This window comes from Gadus chalcogrammus, chromosome 15 (assembly GCF_026213295.1).
Source record: "Gadus chalcogrammus isolate NIFS_2021 chromosome 15, NIFS_Gcha_1.0, whole genome shotgun sequence".
NCBI lineage: Eukaryota > Metazoa > Chordata > Actinopteri > Gadiformes > Gadidae > Gadus > Gadus chalcogrammus.
Genome location: NC_079426.1, coordinates 12,646,649 through 12,667,831, shown reverse-complemented (window position 1 = coordinate 12,667,831; position 21,183 = coordinate 12,646,649). Strand labels below are relative to the sequence as shown.

At 42.6% G+C, this 21,183-nt stretch overlaps 3 protein-coding genes across 3 annotated transcripts; all 3 read left to right on the top strand.

Annotated features, from left to right (window-relative positions):
- The first annotated feature begins 93 nt into the window (after positions 1-93).
- On the top strand, positions 94-4,700 carry LOC130404728 (calcium homeostasis modulator protein 3-like). Its single transcript, XM_056609608.1, has 5 exons — positions 94-170; positions 538-840; positions 1,793-1,920; positions 2,148-2,275; positions 2,609-4,700. The coding sequence occupies exons 2-5, from the start codon at positions 554-556 to the stop codon at positions 3,122-3,124; spliced, it is 1,059 nt and encodes a 352-aa protein (XP_056465583.1). The 5' UTR covers positions 94-170; positions 538-553; the 3' UTR covers positions 3,125-4,700.
- Positions 4,701-5,313: 613 nt separating this feature from the next.
- On the top strand, positions 5,314-7,386 carry LOC130405076 (calcium homeostasis modulator protein 2-like). Its single transcript, XM_056610041.1, has 2 exons — positions 5,314-6,230; positions 6,711-7,386. The coding sequence occupies exons 1-2, from the start codon at positions 5,673-5,675 to the stop codon at positions 7,113-7,115; spliced, it is 963 nt and encodes a 320-aa protein (XP_056466016.1). The 5' UTR covers positions 5,314-5,672; the 3' UTR covers positions 7,116-7,386.
- A 4,043-nt stretch (positions 7,387-11,429) lies between these two features.
- Positions 11,430-15,564, top strand: LOC130405001 (RING finger protein 122-like). Its single transcript, XM_056609954.1, has 7 exons — positions 11,430-11,544; positions 11,808-11,871; positions 13,154-13,310; positions 14,141-14,183; positions 14,471-14,512; positions 14,840-14,922; positions 15,396-15,564. The coding sequence occupies exons 1-7, from the start codon at positions 11,473-11,475 to the stop codon at positions 15,562-15,564; spliced, it is 630 nt and encodes a 209-aa protein (XP_056465929.1). The 5' UTR covers positions 11,430-11,472.
- The last annotated feature ends 5,619 nt before the right edge of the window (positions 15,565-21,183 follow it).

Sequence of the window (21,183 nt, the reverse complement as noted above, 5' to 3'; positions counted from 1 at the left end):
TGTGGACTACTTATGGCGACTTGTTTTCAAAGCATCAGACCATAACACACACTCTTAGAAGCCTGTGTGAGGGCGGGGCGGGCCCAGGGTGTGGTCACTTTCATAATCTGTGATTTGTTTACTGCTGGTGGTAGGAAGCTCTGATTCCGGCACTGCGTTTGAGCACACAGGTAGGCAAACAGGTTTTATCTTTGTATTGTCATTATGTTTGCCATTTGCAATTATTAAACCGTAACCGTGAATACATTCAAATATAAGTGCCGAAGAGATATTTAATGTTTAGGTCTGTAATTTGATTACGATTTAATTCCAATATTAAGCAGGTTCTGTCCTGTAGTTCTACATCGTAGGCCTACCCTCAACCAACTTTCCGTAGACCAGGTGGTCTCTAGGCCTGCATTGCAAAGACGGCTGCTATGTTGTTAGTTTTGTAGCCAAAATGAAAACAATGTTCCTTTAATAAGAATTACATTTCCGAAAGTTGAAACACTTAAAGTCAAGCGAATGCTTTTTTTTGTTTTGTCCATAATATGCTAGAAACCAGTCGGCCACTATGGACCGCATGAAGTTGGTCCTCCAGTATTTCCAGACCAACTCAGAGTCCATCTCCAACGGTATCTGCATTGTGCTGGCGCTGGTCAGCGTCAAACTGTACACCACCTTCGACTTCAACTGCCCCTGCCTGCCGCAGTACAACAAGCTGTACTCCATGGGCGTGATGATAGTGCCCCCGATCATCCTCTTCTTCTTGGGCGTGCTGGTGAACCGACACACCGGCATCATGATGGACGAGTGGGTGAGGCCGATCGGGAAAAGGACGAAAAACCCTGCAGTGGTTAAGTGAGTCGGTTTTCCTCTCTTCTTTTGCTGAATATTTCTTTTTCTAGGACGTTTTTTTCCGCGGCTTTTTTTTGTTGCTATAGTTAAGTAGGATGTTTTTCAAAGCTGCTTTGATTCCTCTATTTTTTAATGAAATTGTCCTCCAAAATAAAAGTTACATCAATAATTTGGTTATTATCTAAATGTAATTTTAAAAATCCTATTTCAAATTGAATAGGCCTGTTTCAAATCATGTTCCTTGTTTGCTGATAATTTGATAATTCTGTTTTGTTAAAGGTGAGTTATTGAGGAACGAGGAAGGCAAACCTATAAAAATCCTATTTCAAATTGAATAGGCCTGTTTCAAATCCTGTTCCTTGTCTGCAGATACTTTGATAATTCTGTTTTGTTAAAGTGCTAGATGCCAGGATTTAGTGGCATCAAGCACTGAGGTTGCAGATTTCTACCGCGCGGAATTGATACCCCCTCCCTTTCTAATGACAGAAGAAGCTATGGGGGCCTGTAATGATCTGTAAGGTGCCAGTATTCCAAAATGATCTAATCGACTACGACAGCATCGAGTAGCATCAAGTGTCAAATTATGAGGTTCAATCAATTGTTTAGTCTCTGACGAAGTTAAGAAGTTAGATAGCTATTATGAAGAATAATTTAAAACCCATCCTCTCTGGAGCCGTTTGTCCCTTCTGGGCTACTGTAGAGCTACATGGTAGGCTTCATGGAGGAGGACCCGCTCCCTATGTAGATATATAGGGTTAATTCTAAGGAAATGAAAGCACAATTCCTATTTACATGGGATTGTATACTAATTTAAACATACACATAATATAATATTAAATTGTTGTCAAGTTTGTTCCTTAAGATGCCAATCAAATCCAAATACTGTACCTTTTTAATTCCCTACGACCAAGAGAATACCAGCACTAATACAGAGATCAACGGGGTATCTCCTTAGATTTCTGTTCTCCGCCATGCTCCAGAGATCCCTGTTGGCCCCCATGGTTTGGATCCTGGTGACCCTGATGGACGGGAAGATCTTCATATGTGCTTTTAGCATGGGCGTGGACCCGAATACCTTTACCGGTAGGTGGACGAGTCCCATGTCAACCCTTCGGTTACTCTCAATGTTGTCTCTGTAATCCCAATGTTTGAATTACTACCTATGTTGTTTTGGCTCACCAAAGCAATCTAGGGGGTGTGTGGGGGATTTTCCCCCCGGGATTTTTGGAATTGTTGTGTAAATGGCACCAAATGGCCCTATCGCCACCATACTTCCACCATTGGGTGAATCCTTTGTGGTTTCTTTTCAGGAATGCCAAACAATACTGGTCTGGACGTGCACAGACTCATGGCCAAGGTTCCCTGCAAGGAGGACGTCATCTTCAGGAACAGTTCATTCCGTAAGGCCGTGTCACGCTACGTCCGCTGCTATTCCCAGGTAGGCTGGATTTATACCTGGACACGCACACCCTCACCCACGCTAAGAAATTCTGTCATTCACTCACCTACACTAGCACCGAGTGTAAGTGCAAGTCTAATGTGCAAAAACAAAAGACACAGAAACTCCTAATAGTCTTCTGGCAGTAGGCTCTATTGGTAACAAATCCACCACCAGACCTTTGTATTGTTCTCCTTGTGTGTTTCATACAATCAACTCAATGAGCGATTCCTTTGCGAAAAGCACCCCCTTCCCTCAACTACAGTCATCCAAAGCTCAATAAGACCTTTTCAAACATGACTCTTTTGCATGCTGTCCCCCCCACCCCTCCAGGCGTTCGGCTGGTCCATCCTGCTGTTACTCATCATGGTGGGGGCGCTGGGCCGGCTCATCAAGCCCTGCTTCGACAACCGAGGCAGCTCCATGCAGACGCGCTACTGGAGCAACTACCTGGATGTGGAGCAGAAGCTGTTTGACGAGACTGTGGCGCTGCACACCCGCGACTTCGCCCGCAAGTGCGTGGTGCAGTTCTTCGAGGGCGTGCAGGAGGAAGAGAACGAGCGGGAGGTGCTGAACCTGCCCTACCCCCAGCCGCCCTTCACCGGCTACCGCCAGGTGATAGAGGACGAAGGGGGAGGAGGGGGAAGGGGAGGACGAAGTGAAAGGGAGGACGAAGAGATGAAGGTAGAGAAGCTGTATGGGATGACCAGGCAGGAGCAGGTGAACCGGATGCTGATCAAGTGGTTTGCCTGCAAGCCGGAGCTTGATGTGACCCACATCGCCCAACGCAACCGGGTCTGCATCACCTGGAAGGACGCCTACGGCAGGAGCCTCTACTCAGATGTTTAGCGCACAGAGAGAACACACAGGCAGGTGTGTGTGTGGTGGCTGGATGAGTGTGTCTAAATTAAAGTGCATTAAGGCTGTACAGACTGCTACAGATGCTGTAGCAGTCAGTGTGTCTGGGAGTTCTGGATGAGTATGTGTCAACTAATTATAGTCTACGACAAATGATTTAGTCAACACTCATCCACAGCAACCTACCGTGTTGCCAGATCGATGCATACTTCTAAGGGCAGTCTGTATGGGAGGGAGTAATATTTCATAAGATTATAGATACAAATATATTCTTTATTTAAAAAGGATTGAAAAGATGAATAGATTCAAAAACACATGAAACTCTCAAATAAAGCCTCTGAATGACCTTGTTTATATCATGTGTGTAACATATACATCTCAGGCATGGCAGTGTAATTGATACCCGTTCAGGTTGTAAATAAGCTAACACCTTTTCCTGCTCTAGTATGACCCGATGGGTGAAGCGGGTAGGATCCTATTGCTCAACGCCTCCTTTGTGTTTGAGCCGGACCACAAGGTATGGTCTACAAGGCAGGCTGTGCCCTGGGGGCTATTTGAATAGGTTGGGTCCTCGGTTTAGCTCCTTTTGCATACAGGTGGTTGAGTTTACATTGGGTTGGGTCTCCTGAATACAGGGGGAACCCTCTGGCTAGCGATCAGATCAACTACCTGGGCCAAGCTACACGGCCCATTTAACACAGGTGAGCTTGTCTGTCATGTTTTATAATTGTTGATCATATATTGGTCATAAATATTATAGAAGACCTTGATAAAATACATTCATTAAGGATTTAACGGTTTGGCATTAACCCAAATATTTTAAACAGAGAGAGAAAAACCTCTGTATTTATGAGATTTTTTTGCCAGACTTTGAATGCAGCGTTTTGTGATTATTTTTATGGACCCATGACTAAAAAAAGTAATCTATGTTTGTGTAAATGTTAAGAGTGTAAAGATAAGTTTTATTCAAATGAGATATAATATGGAGCATATATTTAACAATACTGTTGTGTAAAGAAATGTCTAAAATAGTTTTTAAGGTGTAAAAAAGTTAAGTAAATGTATGTCCTGTGTGAATAAAATCACTTCAAATACATGAAGGCCACATAAGTTATAACATGAAACAACAGGCCCAGTTGGACGATAAAAATCGGCAGGACCGAAAAAAACGGAACGCTGATTTATGGAAATAAGGGCTGGCTGTCAATGTGCCAACTAGACTATATGTGGTTAACAGGTTTCATAGCAACCACACAAATACTCATTTAAATACACATTTAAAGCTACACCCCCAAAAGGATTTAGGGTTTGATATATCTATGTTAATTCACCAATATCACATATGGTGCATTGTAAATCTTCGCATCCACAAATATGGTTATTTTATCCCCCTTAAAATCTGTACTGTCTTGTACAGTACAGATTTGAAAACATACGTATATGTTTTCAAACATTCTCTTTCACTTTATATCTCGATAGAGAGATGGATACAACTCAGAAATTTTGAGTTGAGTCAATGCTCGGCAATGTATTCATGTTATGAATGTTTAAAAAAATAAATCCTGAAGCACCCTTTGAAACAATGACCCAAGCCATTATTTCTTGGAACAACACAATAATAAATATATTCCAGGCCCTTTAATTTTTATAAATTTTATAATATTTTATAATAAAGTCCACTCCATAATGAAGTGAATATTGGTCATCATTAAAACAACTCCATAGTGAAGCGAAGTCCATATGGATATTGGGATGTTTAAGTACTAAGTTTGAAATAGTCATTCTTTGAACCTCTCTCACATGTGTTTCCTGTTAGCTTTTATTTTTTTCACAGCAAGAGGAAACCTAGGGGGTTGGTCCTGAATGTGACTCATCGTGGTTGCCCAGCCCAGACTCAAACACACACACATACACATACTTTCAAAGCCCCTCTCGCACACACAAAGGAAGCGCTCTTCTCAAACCTAGAATCGGGGAGTTACTTTTCTCTGTCATCTTTACATTCTTTGCTTGTTCTGCCGTCAGTTATGGATCTTAGGATTTTGGATTTCTGTGGAAGTCCTTTTTCCTCAGATTGATGCCATATGATGATCCTTCCATGGTAAACCATTCTGCATGGTAAGTGCCTGTTTGCATACTTTGTCATCGGTTTTGGAGCCCCGCAACGCTGAGCACAAAATGTCTTTCCCACGCCTCTTTGTCTATATGTAGCTGAGAGTCGACTGGAGAAGAACTCCACAAGAGAACTGAATGGGTGTATTCATAAAACCTTCCTCCCAACGGCACACTGCCTTTTGCACAAAAACAACCAGTGTCTTTATTTTCTAAAAATGAACCAAACCCAAAGACCAGACTGAAGACGACCCCACGTTCTTCTTCTCTCACCCCTACAAAAGCCTGAATCAGCTTGACCACCTGAAGAGCCTTCACACCCCAGCCTCAACCCTCCATCATCCTCTGTCCTCTACACACCACCGTCTACCCTCCGTCCTCCGGCATCCTCCGTCCTCCACCCTCCAACCCTCCACCCGGATCCAAGATGGCGGCGGCGGCACTGGTCACGGAGAACTTCAAGTTCGTCTCGCTCTTCTTCAAGAGCAAGGACGTGATGATCTTCAACGGGCTGATCGCGTTGGGCACCGTGGCCAGCCAGACAGCATACAACGTGTTCGCCTTCAGCTGCCCCTGCTCCCCTGAGAGGAACCACCGCTACGGGCTGGCCGCCATCGGAGTTCCCGCCCTGGTCTTCTTCCTCCTGGGGGTCATGATGAACCGCAGCACCTGGGACCTGCTGTCGGAATGCCGCCTCAGGCGCTGCCGAAGGCTGGCCGCGGTGTCCGTGTTCGCCGTGACGGGGAACATCCTGGGCCGCGCGGCCATCGCCCCGGTCACCTGGGTGGTGATCTCGCTGCTGCAGGGGGAGGCGTACCTGTGCGCGCTCAGCGAGTTCGTCGACCCGGACACGCTGGAGGAGTTTCCGAAAGAGGGGCGCAACGTCATCCAGCTGATGGCCAAGTTCCCTTGCAGAGGAACAGTTCCCAGCGAGCTCCTGCCCTTCTGGGAGGAGATCGAGCGACGACTGAAGTACGAGTCTCAGGTACTGAGGATCTTTGTTTTTTTTGTCAGTTTGACAGATGCCTAGAAGCCCCCTTTTTTAACCACCAGGTGTGATTTTGATAAGCCTTACCAAGCCTTTTTAAAACTCTACCCTCTAGGGACATATCAAGGGTGAGTGTCCACCCAGATGTGTGATGGTTAGCTCAACTGGCCAGACTACCAAGTAGACTAACAACTTGCAGCATCCCCAGCATCACACCTGCTGGTAAAATGGGGCCCTTCAAATAACCTGGCTACTCATAAGTAGCAGATTTTTTTTTTTTTTTAATTAAGGCTTTGTAGCTGCGGCCCGCAGGTGTCTCCCCTCTCTTCTTCAACCTATTTTTTGTCTGTTCTAACTCTTGTCCATATAGGCAGAATAAAATAAAAAAAACTGCTGCATTCCTCGATCTCCGCTGAACCATTTGTTGGTTAGCGTCCAGCAATTCCTCTCTCTTCACTCTTATCTGTTTTCTTTCAGCTGCTGGGCTGGCTGATTGTGGCGGCCATGGCAGTGGTGGTCTTCCTGATGCTGTGCGCCAAGCGCTGCTGCTCTCCCTTCGGCTCCCAGCAGGAGGAGTACTGGAGCCGCTTCCACGCCAGCGAGCAGGACCTTTTCAAACGCACGGCGGCCGTGCACGCCAACCTGGTTGCCGCCGAGAACGTCAAGAGCTTCTTCGGCTTCGTGGCGTTGGACGACGAGGAGAAGGCGCAGGTGGAGGAGCACGCCGGAGCCTCCACGCCCGTCCAGAGCGAGGACTGGAACCGCGTGGCGGGGGTCTACCTGTACCGGGAGAACGGCGGGGTGCCGCTGTACAGCCGCTTACACAAGTGGGCTCGGTACCATGTGGATAACAACACAGAGGGCATGGAGAAGCTCAGCTGATTTAGATAAAAGCTCACACTCTATGATGCGATCTGACACTTTGTATGTCCCCCGATAAGGAGGGGGAGCTGCGATGGACTGGCGTGCGCACAACCTTCATACGAGTAGGCTTAGATTAAATTTCCACAACCTGGAGTTGTGATGTAACAATACAATGTAATGTTTCTCAGGTGCATTTTTTGTAAAAATGAAATCAAGGTTAAAAACGATGCAACCTGTAAACCTCCATGTTGTGCATTTTTATAAATTCGATCAGTTAATTTGGGTTCTGTTGGAGAGGATGTGATATGTCTTGCATGCTGCAAGGCAACACCCCCTCACACACAGACAGAGAGACAGACAGACAGACACACACGCGTGATCACTTGTGGTAGCTTTTGTCCTAGGTTGTTTAGTTTTTTACTAATGCGAAAGTAGTTGGATTAGGTAATTTCCATTTGCTTACATAAAAAGCTTGCTGCCGGAAAACTTTAACAAAGTCTGACAAAAATGGGAAATTAACTTGTAAGAACATTAGCTCTGCGGTTTCTAAAAGGAGAAACGTTGTTTGACATGTTTTCAGGAATTATAATGTAACGAACAAATTCTGCGGTTTATATAACCAATAGGCCTTATCCTACCTATAAGATAGGCCTACCTTTGTAGGCTATATATTCAGTGTATCAGTTTTCCATTTTAGATTACCTACCTGCAGAGACTACTACTGTTTTACTGTATGTTGGCCCAACTACTGCAGGAGAATGAGCCATAGTTTAACCGTTCATTTTAACTACCAAGCAATTCTTTGAACTTGTAATTTAACTTGTGCATAATGAACACTAGTAGAGGTTGTGGTGCAGTTCTCATCCCTGAGACGGTTAAAGCATGTAAAGGGAAGCGAAAAACAAGATATGTAAAGAAACAGCTCCTATATCGTACTGAATCAGCTGCTATTCAAATATTGAAGTGGATCCTGATCAGCATATATCTAACAGTGGATCCTTTCTTGCAAATACAACCTGTTTTTGATACTTATTTTTCCCATTATTTTATGCCTAGTACCAATAAGACTTAAATAGGGCTCGATAAATACATGAATTAATACAAATACTTCTAGGTCCGTGATTTGTTTCTTGTCTTAAAGGTTAGATTTCTTAGATGACATATAGGCCTTTCTGATCTATAAAGTTTCACTATATATAACATCATTCATAGCCATGAGCAAATTACCAACAACTATCAACAATTCTATTCATAACAGATGTGTTGACCATTGTTCCACCCATCTGCCTCCAGTGTGATACCGTTATGTTATGAACCTGTCTCTCTTCTACCACTTATTTCAGAAATACCAGCGCATGCTGACTTTACCTCTATGCAAATGGCCCTCCTCGTTCTGGATTCAAGGCAGGCCCCTCAATGGATACTGCCCTCCTTGCCATCAAGGAGAAGACACACAGCATTGGGACAGCCTCCCTCTCCTTCTTTGTCATTGTGCTAGACTTTTCAGTAGTCTACTGGGTCCCTCAGGGTTCTATTGTGGGTCCTATCCTCTTCCCACCAAGATCATCCTCTTTACCCTCCAAGAACTGGGTGTTTCAGGCACTGCACTCTACTTGTTTACATCCTACCTCAAGGATCACACTTGAACCTTTGTCTGATCCTTATAGCCTCTCTGCTGGGGTCTCTCAGGGTTATATTGGGGGTACCATCCTCTTCTCACTGTAAACTTAGTCACCGGATCCTGTCACTTGGCTTTTTCCGATCTCTGAGTGTCAAGTCTGGACAAGACTGAACTTTTTTTATTCCAGGGAAGGCTTCTCCCATCCATGAGCTCTCTATCATTATTGAGAATTCAGTGGTGTTTGTGGCTTGACGGCAAGGCACTATAGGGCAACACTGGATGACAAGCTGTCCTTTGCTGCTAACATCCCCTCCTGCAGATTCAGGAAGAATGAAACAACCGTTTCTCACCCTGAAGGCCACGCTGGGTTTGGTCCAGGCTCTTGTCATCTCTCTCTTAGATGTATGCATATCTCTTCTAGCTGGTCCGCCTGCATGTCTCATTCAAACGCTGCTACTCATCCAGAATACATCAGTCTTGCTTGTCCACCACCAAATTCTCCCACAGCATATAAATCCTACGCACCATGCAGTGGCTACCGGTGGCTGCTCGAATCTGATTAAAGTCTCGGGACCTCGGCTGCCCTGCTGCACATGGCTCGGGCCCATCGTATATCGAGGAACGGTCAAACCCTTGCCCGTCCACTTCGCTCTACGACTGCCAAACAGCTTGATACTTCCTAACTGCGAGAAGGCCCCAGCTGCTGCTCAGCAAAATCTGGATTATTTGCTTTCCTGCCTCCACGATGGTGGAACCAGCTCCCCACTGACATCGTGACAGCAAAAAGCCCTCAACATCTTCTGTTTCAGACAAAAATCTTGTCCCCTGAAAAATAATGAATATCTTCGCTATCTATATGAAGAATGTTGCGCATTAATCTTGCAATTTATGGGTTGTATCTTCATGGTTGAATCCACTTATTGTAGGTCAATTTTGGATAAGTCTGTCAGCAATATATTTGTAATGTAATAGCTGCACACTACTTAAGTGCATCATTTTGGATAAGCCATCTGGATATTTACAACATATACTATTTACGATTTAGGATACCATTTAAAAGCAATCATTATCCTCCTGTTCACTTTTCCTGTTCTTCACTTCAGATAGCAGTATTAGCAGTCCAAATTAAAACATTTAGCTGCCAAAACATGATGCCCTCCATCTGGAAGACTAGTGACTCTAAATTCTGTTTTATCGTATTTGAGGTTTAGTGAAGATTTCTGACCACATAAAGTGTAATTTCAAAGATAGCCTATAAAGGTCATCACAGGCTCAAATTGAAGCTTATAAATGTGTCTGGAAAAGTAGTGATTTTTTTTTTGTTAAACTTGAAATATCTCTCTTCATGTATGTCTCTCTCTCTTTCCCTCTTGCTCTCTCGCTTTTGCATTGAAATGGTGGTTTAAGAGATTTAACAAAGGAAGAATAAATAGGTACAAGTATAACATTTCGGCAGAGTCTGCATAGGAGTGAGTATAATCAAAATGTTACTACTCTCTCTCTCTTTCTCTCTCCACTAAACACAGTAGTCACAGGCTGGCTACCCGACTTTTAATAACTTGTTTCTTCGATAATATCGGTTGTGGCCGCTGGCTGTGTCCCTTAACCCACCATCACACCATATGACGATCTATTCCTTCTCCTCCTCCATTATGATTCATGGCATCTGGCTGACATTTCTGCTAATTGACACCAGGTGGCCCTCTTGTATCATTCTATCTACAACTCTTTAATTGTTACCCTTTATTATTTGGCCTGTTGTCAACTATTTCCCAGTCACCCTATCCTTACATCCATGTATCATTTTATCACCCTAACCTCATAATACCTATACATAATACATCATATCAAGCATTTTTACATTTAGGTGAAACCATTATCAATAAGATGTAGGCCTATGTACTCATTACAATCACTGTGCTGGACCTGCCCTCCTTATATCAGCACTTTGAATTGGTTAATTAACATAACAACAAAAACAAGCGGCGAGGGAGACCGAGGGATAGAGGGAGGGAGATAAAGAGAGGGACAGACAGTATTTCACACGTAATTTGCTATTTATGCCCTAGATTTAGTTACACTCTATCCTCTCTGTGATATAACTTCCACAACATTTTGATACAATGAGTGTGTGTGTGTGTGTGTGTGTGTGTGTGTGTGTGTGTGTGTGTGTGTGTGTGTGTGTGTGTGTGTGTGTGTGTGTGTGTGTTGGTTGGTGGGGGTGGGGATGTAGCGAAGACAGATGATCATGTGAGATCTGTTTACAAAACTGAGGCTGCTCAAGTGAATTTGGCACCACAGAGAGGTAGGGAGAGAGACACATACGGATAAAGGGGGAGAGGGAGGGGAGAGGCAGAGAGAAAACGAGTGAGTGAAAACGGGGATGAATCGTAATAGGCCTTTGAACTGAACGCACTCTCATGAGAAATACTGGAAAATCGAAACCTTGTGTGTGCGTGCGTTGTGTGCGTCAGCCGTCAGGGAAAGACAGCACATCCTCATTCCCATTTTCTCGTTTACCTCTTAATTGGCCCTCAGCGACTCATCGTTGAGGGCAACTTGGGAGTCTGTAAATGACGTAAACGAGAGAGCGAAGGGTGTGTGTGTGTGTGTGTGTGTGTGTGTGTGTGTGTGTGTGTGTGTGTTGTAATTAGAGAGCAAGGAGACTATAAACCCCCACCCCCCATCCAAACCTCTCCGCTTCTCCTCCGCCTTGTTTGCTGTCATGGAGTGTACCGTGTTCCCTTAAGCACAATGTGCCCTCGGCGAGACAGGACCCGATCGAGCAGCAGACTACAGTGTTTTACAAAACCCACTGCACTTCTGGTGAGGAGACGTCAATACAACGACACAGAGAGAGAGACAGATGTCGTCTTGGCCGCATCCCATGTCTTGTGAAATCGAAACATTGCTTTTGGTTTTGGATCGTCACAATCATCGTCACACCTCGAAAGTCTTGCGCTGTAGTACAATTAGCAGGACATTTATAAAGTATTCTTGAGGAATTGCAGGTAACGACTTCAGTGTCCCGGACTATTGTTTCCCCCGGCATATTAAAAGTTGAATCGCTGAAAAACGTTTCTTGGCAGTGTTTACACTCGTCACCTCGGGACAACTTGCTGGTTTATATGCATCCCGTCAAGTGGTGCAGTGGTGAGTAGCATACTCTAGACGCTTAGACTAGTAATCATACCGAACTGTATTTAGTTATAGATATTGTGTACCACAGTAACGCCGTTCAAAGCGTTGGGAAATGGCAGGGGACAGGGTTTGGACTGCAATTTGAGTTGTTGTGGTTGTTGTTGTTGTTGTTGTTGTTGTTTGTGCTTTTAATATGTGCTCAACATTGCTTCGCTCCCATAAAATCACAGTGGTAGTCGCTTTGTGGCCACTGGCCAAGTGTTCCACTATCAATGATTTACCCGTTACCTGCTTCTGACACTACAGCTCCCCCCGAGACAAACACAAATAACTAACAAAACAACACCTTACAGTCGCATGATTGTTTTATCATAGAGGTTTGACCATGCTTGCATATGCTCTGTGTAGGTGACGTCGTGTACCCTCTGCTCGACCCCTGCTCAGGGCGGGGGTAACGTGACATTTGAAGGAGAAATAGACACTCAGACCTGGAATTTGGTGGGGCAGCGACTCTGGTTACGGAGGAGAGAGAGAGAGAGAGAGAGAGAGAGAGAGAGAGAGAGAGAGAGAGAGAGAGAGAGAGAGAGAGAGAGAGAGAGAGAGAGAGAGAGAGAGAGAGAGAGAGAGAGAGAGAGAGAGAGAGAGAGAGAGAGAGAGAGAGAGAGAGAGAGAGAGAGAGAGAGAGAGAGAGAGAGAGAGAGAGAGAGAGAGAGAGAGAGAGAGAGAGAGAGAGAGAGAGAGAGAGAGAGAGAGAGAGACTTCAGATCAAACAATAAATCTACTTTCAATAAATCTACTTTCACCTGCGCACAAACAAGCTTAAAGCGAGACAAACCACTAGAACTGGTTATTCAGTAGAAATTAAGAAAAACATTTGCAAACTATGCTAAACCATGTATGCAAATTCAACCTTGAGGTTCTGCAAATTATCTGTGAATAACAAAAGCACTGGAATTCTCACTCAACATTCAGCTATTCAAAGTTCACCTCACCTTTGACTGGAAATACTGAGACTGATTATAATAATGCTTAAGGACTGCTATATGTCATCCTTTTCCGTCATCTTTATACCTGTCTTTTCAGGTACCATTCTAGTATACATACTATATGTGACAGTTTAAGAAACCCGCCTGTAAGAAACTGTTCACCTCCATCACAGCAACGACCTTAGTATGTCTTTCGTTTAGTTAACAATAAATCATATTAGTGTATAACTTGGCAATATCAGGAAACAACACTTTAAGCGAGAATGCAAGTTATTAATGTTGTCTCGACGTGATCCTCTCCCAACCAGGGTGTCTTTGTGGATCTGGAATGCAAAGCTCAGACCTCAAATGCAACATGACTACAGAAGACTTCTATCACCTGCCCCTCAACATCTATGTCATTATCCTGGGCATAGCCCTCTTCGTCTTCATGCTCAGCCTCATCATCTGCTGCTACATGTTCAGGTATAAAACAGGCCGACCCTCTGCATGAGATTCTCCAAACTTTCACCCTGCTTTGAACGCCTCGCCCTATTAAATGTGTTTTCTCATGTTTTCATCCAAGCATATGTATCCTGGATAACTATCAGCATCAGCATTCTTATCTGCTACAGCCCATTTTAGGAATTCGGTTTTACTATTTACTATAGTTATCAAAATCAACTTGAAGTGAAGACAGATACAGGACATTGAGGAGCGGGTTGGATTATTGGCCTTTTGCTCAAGGATCCCTACAGGTTGGACGATGGGTATTTGGGGATCAAATCCAGTATTTTCCAGCATTTCCAACAACTACACTTTTACCTGCCGCATACTTAGTTTTTCTATTAGTAAAGGATACTTTTTTCTATGCTCTTCAAAAAAAAGGTATTTATTAGTAAGTAATGATTCAGAGTCTGAGGGAAAACATAATTTGTGTTTCTGATGAACCTCTGTTGGTCGTTCTTCAGTGTTTTGGAATCCTCCAGTTCTCATCCTGAAAAATAAAACCAAAACATTTGTTGGGTTTTGGTTGTTGTTACTTAATACCAGCGTGGCAGCAATTTTTCCTGAAGTTGCTGTGTCGAGGCGTGACGCTATGTTTTGCAAGAGGACATGCAAACTGGGAGTCTTGGTTCAAACCTTTACACCTAAAGTAGGTAGACCTGTAGGCATCCGGCCCATGAGAGTACATGTTTCTGCTTCTTATGGACATGTATCCGGAGGCTTACGACAAGTTGCTTGTATAACTTATTAGTGAATAGAAATTTAACATGGGAAAAATCTAATGTTGATCTTTTTTTTATATACTAAAGACTACGACGACAAAGCTCTAGAGAACAGTATGGATATAATCAGGTAAGATGTGAGCTTTGCCTTAGCCTAATTTACTTCCCTTTTAAAGAGTATAACACAATAGAACAAGGACACATCTGAGGAAAATGAGGAAGTTAGTGCCATCATTGCTTATTTGCTAAATCTGGTACCCGAAGATGTGACGTACGATGACAAATGAGACCTGACACTAATTCAAAACAAATGCACCGATACACTTTACACAAATATTATACAAATCATATAATTAGCCGCAGACATATTATTTATATTTAAATGTTTAAATATGGTAAACATTTTTGTATTAACAGGTCGTTTTGAAAGAAGCAGGAAATAAACTCCAGCTTATTGGTGTAAGTTGAATAATGTGACACAAAAATATCCTAATGAATGTTAAGTCGTGTTCAAATGTTCAACTATGGGCCATATTTCAAAGCATGATATAAAAGTGGGGATTTTTGTAGTTGTATAACGTACCTAAATTAGGTAAATCAGGATCATTATCCTGATATTGTGCATCATGTCTTCCTAGTAAATTCCAAATGTAATAGTAGTAATACATCAACATACATGCATTTTGAGCCGTGACCACCAAAACGATCGGGTCATAATTAGTGAAATCATGAATTGTGATTTTCAAGATTACTTTCTTGATACTCGTTCTTTTTCAAACATCGCAGCAAATGTGCGCCGTATGCTTGGAAGAATTCCGCAGCCGTGATGAACTCGGAGTGTGTCCCTGTTCCCACGCCTTCCACAAGAAGTGAGTACTCAGCTCTGGGTGGACACAAAACAACAACAGTTTGAACATAGAGCAGTGTTTCTTAAACTACAATTTGAGAAAATCATTTGCTATACAGTTGGTGGTGGGTTGTGCGTCCTGAACATAACTATGTTCAGGATGATTATTTCATTTAATTCCAGGTTTAATTAAAAAGATAATAACCCCAGAGATAGAGGATAGGAAGCTAATTTTCTAGGGTTCTCGACCTCAAAAAACATTTGGACAGGAATTTTCATAAACCTCTGAAACATGTTATTCAGAACTGCCGTCTGTTATTGTCCAATGCATTGCCCTCCAACGAGTGACCCCAGGCTTGAGAATCTAGCTGACCAGCTGACGAGTAAACGTTAATCCCCAGGTCCTGTAGCCAAGCGGTGTTGTTGACTAATGTTGCAGGAACATGGCGTATTAAGTCAGCGTATCGAGTCACCGCTTCTTCTTCCTCTCCTCAGGTGTCTGCTGAAGTGGTTTGAGATCCGCAGCGTCTGCCCAATGTGCAACAAGCCCATCTCCCGCCTTCTGCCTGAGGCCTCAGTGCAGGGAACCCAGGCCCCCAAGACCCCCCCGAGGTCTGATTGGAAGGAAAACATTTTTTTTATTACCACACAGATAGGCCAGTGAAAGCCGTGTTTTTTGGTGTTCACCACATCCGTAGGACTCCAGTGTAATCGAGTAGGAACAGAACTCTTATGTGCGATGATCCACATAAGACAATCATTCAGAGGGTGCATATGATGACATGTTGAACTTTGAGGAGTTGTAAAGAGGTGTGTTCAAGTTTGAGGCGCTTGCTCGTGGATAGAAAGTTCTTTCAAGGCAATCTCTGTCTCATCCCTGAAGTAACCTTTCTCTACTCCCTGGAGTCAGGAGCTGGAATAGTGATGATCTGGGTGGAGAGGGTGGGGTTTGGCCCATCGCCCTCCTTCACCCAGAGACTCAGAGACTCCAGCCATGTGTGGGAATGGTGTATTCCCAATTGACTTCCCTCCCCTCCTGATTCTCACTCCTCTAACATCAATGACAGGGCCCGGAGAGGCTGGCTCTGCCCAAAAGAGCCCAACCAAAGACCAAAGGAGAAGAGGAGGCCTATAGGGAATGTGACGTGCCATGTTAACAAGTCCCTGCTTCTGTGGGTCTGTTGATCAGTAGTATGCGGCTGCGATAGAGGAGGCTGCAATTTAAGAACTACTTTCTTTCAAGGTAGTACTTATAGTTTCCAAACCACTTGTAGTTGTACAGGTTTATTCAATATTCTACTGAAACTGCAGCTTCCTCTGTCGCAGAAACATACTGCTCGTGTTGGTTCTGTCTCACAAGATGGCGCCCGGCAGTAACTAGACATTCCCTATACAGATATTTACCAAACATTGTTACACTGATCATGGCTTCACAAGGAGTGATTGGGTCTATATTGTGTCTGCAATATGTCTCGGCATCATTGGCAGGTTCCCTCCAATAAGCAACAAAGAGTCACGGTTTACACAAACTATCCCTAAAGGCAGCATAAAGACTCAACTAGGTTACAAGGATGGATGTAATGGTGTTTCATTGGATTGTCATGAACTGTCAGGTGAAAACTTCTTCAAAAAACCCAACACCAGCTATTCAAAAAAAAGAAAGACATCAACTCCTGCTTTTGCCTCTGGGGTGAAGGCATGTATACAGCAATGAGACTGAGAGTTTAAAGGACTATTAACTTGACTTCCAAAAAAAAAAAAACTGGATAGGGGTTAAATTCTTGTTTGGCCGGTTGGTTAATGGGAACACCTGTAGCACTGCCACATGTTTCACTCACTACAGGGTTGGGAATATAGAAGGAAATATAGTCAATGATATGGTTGAATAAACATATATCATTTTAAGTTATTTCTAGAGGTTTTGTATCATAAATTGCTTTTAATAAAGTGGGTATTACTAAAAAATATTTTGGCAATTAAATGTGATTCATCTGTATACCAACCAGTGACTCTTTATATAAAAGGAGTCACAGGTTAGTAATTGTATGTTTAAAGTTGAGGTTGAAAATCATTGGCAAACTTGCTGAAGGATCATTTGCTGTAAACAAAGATCTTGATTGATTCATTTAGTTGTTGAAAGAATGACTAGATGGTTAGAGGGCATTTTAAAAGCTCACACCCTAATAAGGTTATTTGATTTCAATCAAACAATACACCTTGTATTTGGAGAATTGCATGCATTAAAGGGTATCGATTTTTCAGCCTTGAGATTGGTTGTTACAATGGACCGTGTCAGATAAAGCCAAATGTTTTCCGGTAGATTTTATCGGTGGTTACACCTCATCTGCTGCACTAAGAACCCAGTTGTGGATAATTGGTGGGTGGGGAAAGAATGCCAATTATACCTGCTCGAACCTGCTGTAGTAGCAGCCCTGTATTATTATGGGGCGTCATGTGCCTGAAGGGGTGTGGTCCTAGCAATGTGCTGAAGAGATCCTTGACTGTCATCCGGGATATACCACGTAAACTCAGAGTGGATACGCATTTGCTGAGGACAGATTTAATTTATGCTAATATCTGTTATGTCTGTCATGTCTGAGTTTGGACAAAGTTATACCCTTAGTGAACTCAAATCTATGAAGCATCATAATTGTAACTTGTAGGGTTGTTACTGGGGTTTTCCTTGTAAAAAACAAGACAAAACTAAACAAATATCTCAGGAGCCAGCCACCCCACCCAAACCCATACTGGATGGGCACTGTAAGCTGTAGATTTTGGTTGCAATCCAGGTGCTGACAAGGAAAAATAAATGTCCAACTTCACCAAAGGGGAATTCCCTCTTGGCTAAGAGGCTGGTAAATAAGGAGATTACCTGGGCTACACTATTCACATAGACCAAAACCCATTCATTAATGGCAAAGACAAAATAGTTTGATGTGACAATAGCATGATATGCCGATCTGATATGCCACTCTATGCCATTGGTAACAACTTTATCCTTAGGTGTACCACTGAATGGTCATCAAGACCTTTTTTGGATCAGCTCATATAGGAATGCTCAAAAAGGTGGTTAGAAAATTAAGCAACACTGCTTGGTGTGTTCTGCTGAAAAAATGCCAGTGGAAAACATGGGATGAAATGCACGCTAATCCATAGCGACACTATTATTTGAAATAATAAGTCATAATACTTTATTACTGAACAATAGTTTATGAGATATTTATTATCAATTATCTATGTTATCATTTGTATATTATTGTAAATTGTCTGTCTTTCAATGAATACCATTTGACACACCACATTTGGTACCCTCGCCCACCCGGTAGAGTGGTTCCAGAGTGGTAGGCTACACTGGTTGAATAGCGCTGCTCTCAGACTGGCATAGTGAAAGCTTATTAAGGTTTAAAGGAGACCTATTATGGTGTTTTCCCCAACAAGTAAACATAATATATGAGTTCCAGAAAACATGTTTAGAAGCTGTTTGCTGGAAATATCTCACCCACACACTAGTCCCCTCATGTTTCCGTCCCTTCAGAATGCGCTGTTTCTGGGTTTCTGTAGCGTTCATGCAAATGAGCTGCTGCCAATTGACCAATGAGCTGTCACAGTGAACCACAGCATGGAGGAGAAGTGATTGTTGCCGTTTGCGGTACGTCCTGGAGCTCTATATATATTCTATAATATAATACTATAATACTAATACTAATAATGATATTATATATAGGTATTTATAAAATATATCTAAATCCCCGCCAAAAGCTATGGTGTAGCCTCGGATGATATTATGAATCATAAAGACTGCGTCTGACGTCTTCTGTACTTTCCACAACAAGTAAGAACTCGTAGTGGGGATTATGTCCGGCCATGGTTGAGAAGAAGTGGGGGAGAAAAGGAACTTGGCCTTGACTCTCTGAAGTCAAAGAAGCGTGACATGGAGGAGAAAGGGATTGTACTCCGGGAGCTGAGCTGCCGGACTGCTGCCGAGCTCCCCCGCCGGAGCTGCCAGATTGCCGCCGAAGCTTCGGCGTTCAGTGGAGAATGGCAGGCTTTTTCAAACCGGTGCGTGCACAGTTAATAATTTGAGAGGGGTCGGCTGCAGACATCCATCCCACACGCTCCAGACATCCACCCACAGAACTTCCGCTGGCAGACATCCACCCACAGAAACATCCACCAGCACACCGTAAATTTGCAAAATAAATACAGTCGTTTTGCACTGCGCAAGCGCGAGTTGCAAATTCTATTGCCAACCGTGTAAAAGGTGACGGGACTGCACGAAGCTATAGGACACTTCGGTTCAGCTGCACTTGGAGGTTATGGTAGGTGACTATTCACCTTATTCTTCATGTTTAACCTCTGTTTTTCTTTTATTCCTAGTCTGTCCTTACATAGTTTTGATAGGGCAATATGTAAAGCGTCTTAGAGTACCATATTACGCGCTATATACATTTTATTTATTATTATTATTATGATTATTAGTATTCAAAACAGCGATACAATTATAAATGCACGAGACTGGCATTTCTTTACCGATCTATTAGTTTCATTAAGTTTCGAATTTTTCATCAAACCAAATAACCGAACGTTACACCAACAATAAGCATTGTTGTTTTAATCCACCACTGCGTGGGTCAACGCTAGCTAGGTTAATTTTGCAAGATAGGCAAAAAAAAATTGGAAACGTATAGCCTATAGTCGTCTTATTAAACGATTTTACAGATGTGTTGCCGAGTGTAACCGTTTTTAAGAATGTTGACATTGGACAGTCATCTGTAGACCAAACGAGTTAAGTTGTGATAAAAATACTGACCACGATTGAATGTGACGCAGCTCGTTCCGCTTTTAAACATAGAGTTGCACCTATCAGCTGTTCATCTCCGCTGCGGTGGCTGAGAAGTGTGATATCATTCCAATAGACAAAATCGATCTTTAAATATTCGATCGGCCTGTTTAGTTCATACAATCTGTTATACCTAAGAGATCATGACACTTAGTTCAGTTAAAAGGGGTAAAATAGATGAAAAATGGTAATAAAACTGATAAAAGTTTAATGAATTACCATAGCCTACTGTCTCAAATCCAAATGGTTCAATGTCCCCTCCCCGCATATAGGGTGCTGGGGCTCGGACAGTTCATAAAACATTGAACAGCGAGAAACAGATGTAATTACAGTATGAGGTAGAAATATATATTATCATTAATTATATTGCAATAATAGATAAAGTCAATGCTCTGAAGGGACAATAATTGCTGATCACCCCTATAAATATTATTTCCATTTTTCAGCCAGTTTCGTGTAGACTACCACTACTGAATTACCGGCCTGTATATAGTGTGTGTGTGTGTGGTGGGGTGTGTGTGTGTGTGGTGTGTTGTGTGTGTGTGGTGTGTGTGTGTGTGTGTGTGTGGGTGTGTGTGTTGAGGTTCTGAGTTTGATTAGCTGTTGAGTGTATGACGCGCTTCGAATAAAGTTTTAAAACGTTTACAATGTTTTGATTTTTTATGACTTTACTTATTCACTTGGTTACACACAGAGCTAAGTTAAAATACAAACTTCAGTTTGTCGTATTTAAAAATGGGAAAATAAGGTGGTCCAGCAGCATCAGGTAAGACAATATTATACACAATTAGAGGCAGATATTAAATTAAGGATGGTTCAGAGTAAGAATGTAGGAATGCAAAAGTGCAAATAACATATGATAAATATGTTGGAGTGCAGTCGAAATCTTATGACATTAAGACAGCCGAATGTAACATAAATAGACCTAATATAAATAGGTTGGGTGTCCAGAAAAGGAGAAGCTATTGAAGTATTTGTTCTAACTATGTCCTTCCACCTCAGTTGCCTGCATTTAAAATAATTATTAGCCTCAAATCTCTAATGCCCTTATTTTTTTATTTTCTCTGGCAAATTTTCCATTGTATTTGATGTTGTAAGGTATCACAAAAAATAAGTATAATAAGGAAAAAGTAAAGGGTACCTTTAGCGGTTATCAACAGGTTAGCGATGATTCTTATTTCTCCACAATGTATTGCATGACGTCACATAATCCCTTGAACAAGTTAAAACGATCAGATTTCTTGGTGTATGGTTTGACCAAAAGCTTATACATGGAACACTTGCATAACAAAGGTTCAGAATAAATGTAAAAAGGTTGTTAATATACTTCGTTGTTTGGCAGGACAGGAGTGGGGAGCGAGTAGAACATCTCTATTAAACATATATCTTGCACTCATGAGATCTGTGTTTGATTATGGGTGTATAGCTTTCATGTCAGCAGCA

Excerpts from the sequence above, each read along its gene's own strand:
- LOC130405001 (XM_056609954.1), top strand. The coding sequence starts at position 11,473 with ATGTGCCCTCGGCGAGACAGGACCCGATCGAGCAGCAGACTACAGTGT. Across the intron at positions 11,545-11,807 it reads CAAAACCCACTGCACTTCTG|TGTTTACACTCGTCACCTCG; the intron begins GTGAGGAGACGT and ends GTTTCTTGGCAG. Across the intron at positions 14,184-14,470 it reads AACAGTATGGATATAATCAG|GTCGTTTTGAAAGAAGCAGG; the intron begins GTAAGATGTGAG and ends TTGTATTAACAG.
- LOC130404728 (XM_056609608.1), top strand. The coding sequence starts at position 554 with ATGGACCGCATGAAGTTGGTCCTCCAGTATTTCCAGACCAACTCAGAG. Across the intron at positions 841-1,792 it reads AAAAACCCTGCAGTGGTTAA|ATTTCTGTTCTCCGCCATGC; the intron begins GTGAGTCGGTTT and ends GTATCTCCTTAG. Across the intron at positions 2,276-2,608 it reads ACGTCCGCTGCTATTCCCAG|GCGTTCGGCTGGTCCATCCT; the intron begins GTAGGCTGGATT and ends CCACCCCTCCAG.
- LOC130405076 (XM_056610041.1), top strand. The coding sequence starts at position 5,673 with ATGGCGGCGGCGGCACTGGTCACGGAGAACTTCAAGTTCGTCTCGCTC. Across the intron at positions 6,231-6,710 it reads GACTGAAGTACGAGTCTCAG|CTGCTGGGCTGGCTGATTGT; the intron begins GTACTGAGGATC and ends GTTTTCTTTCAG.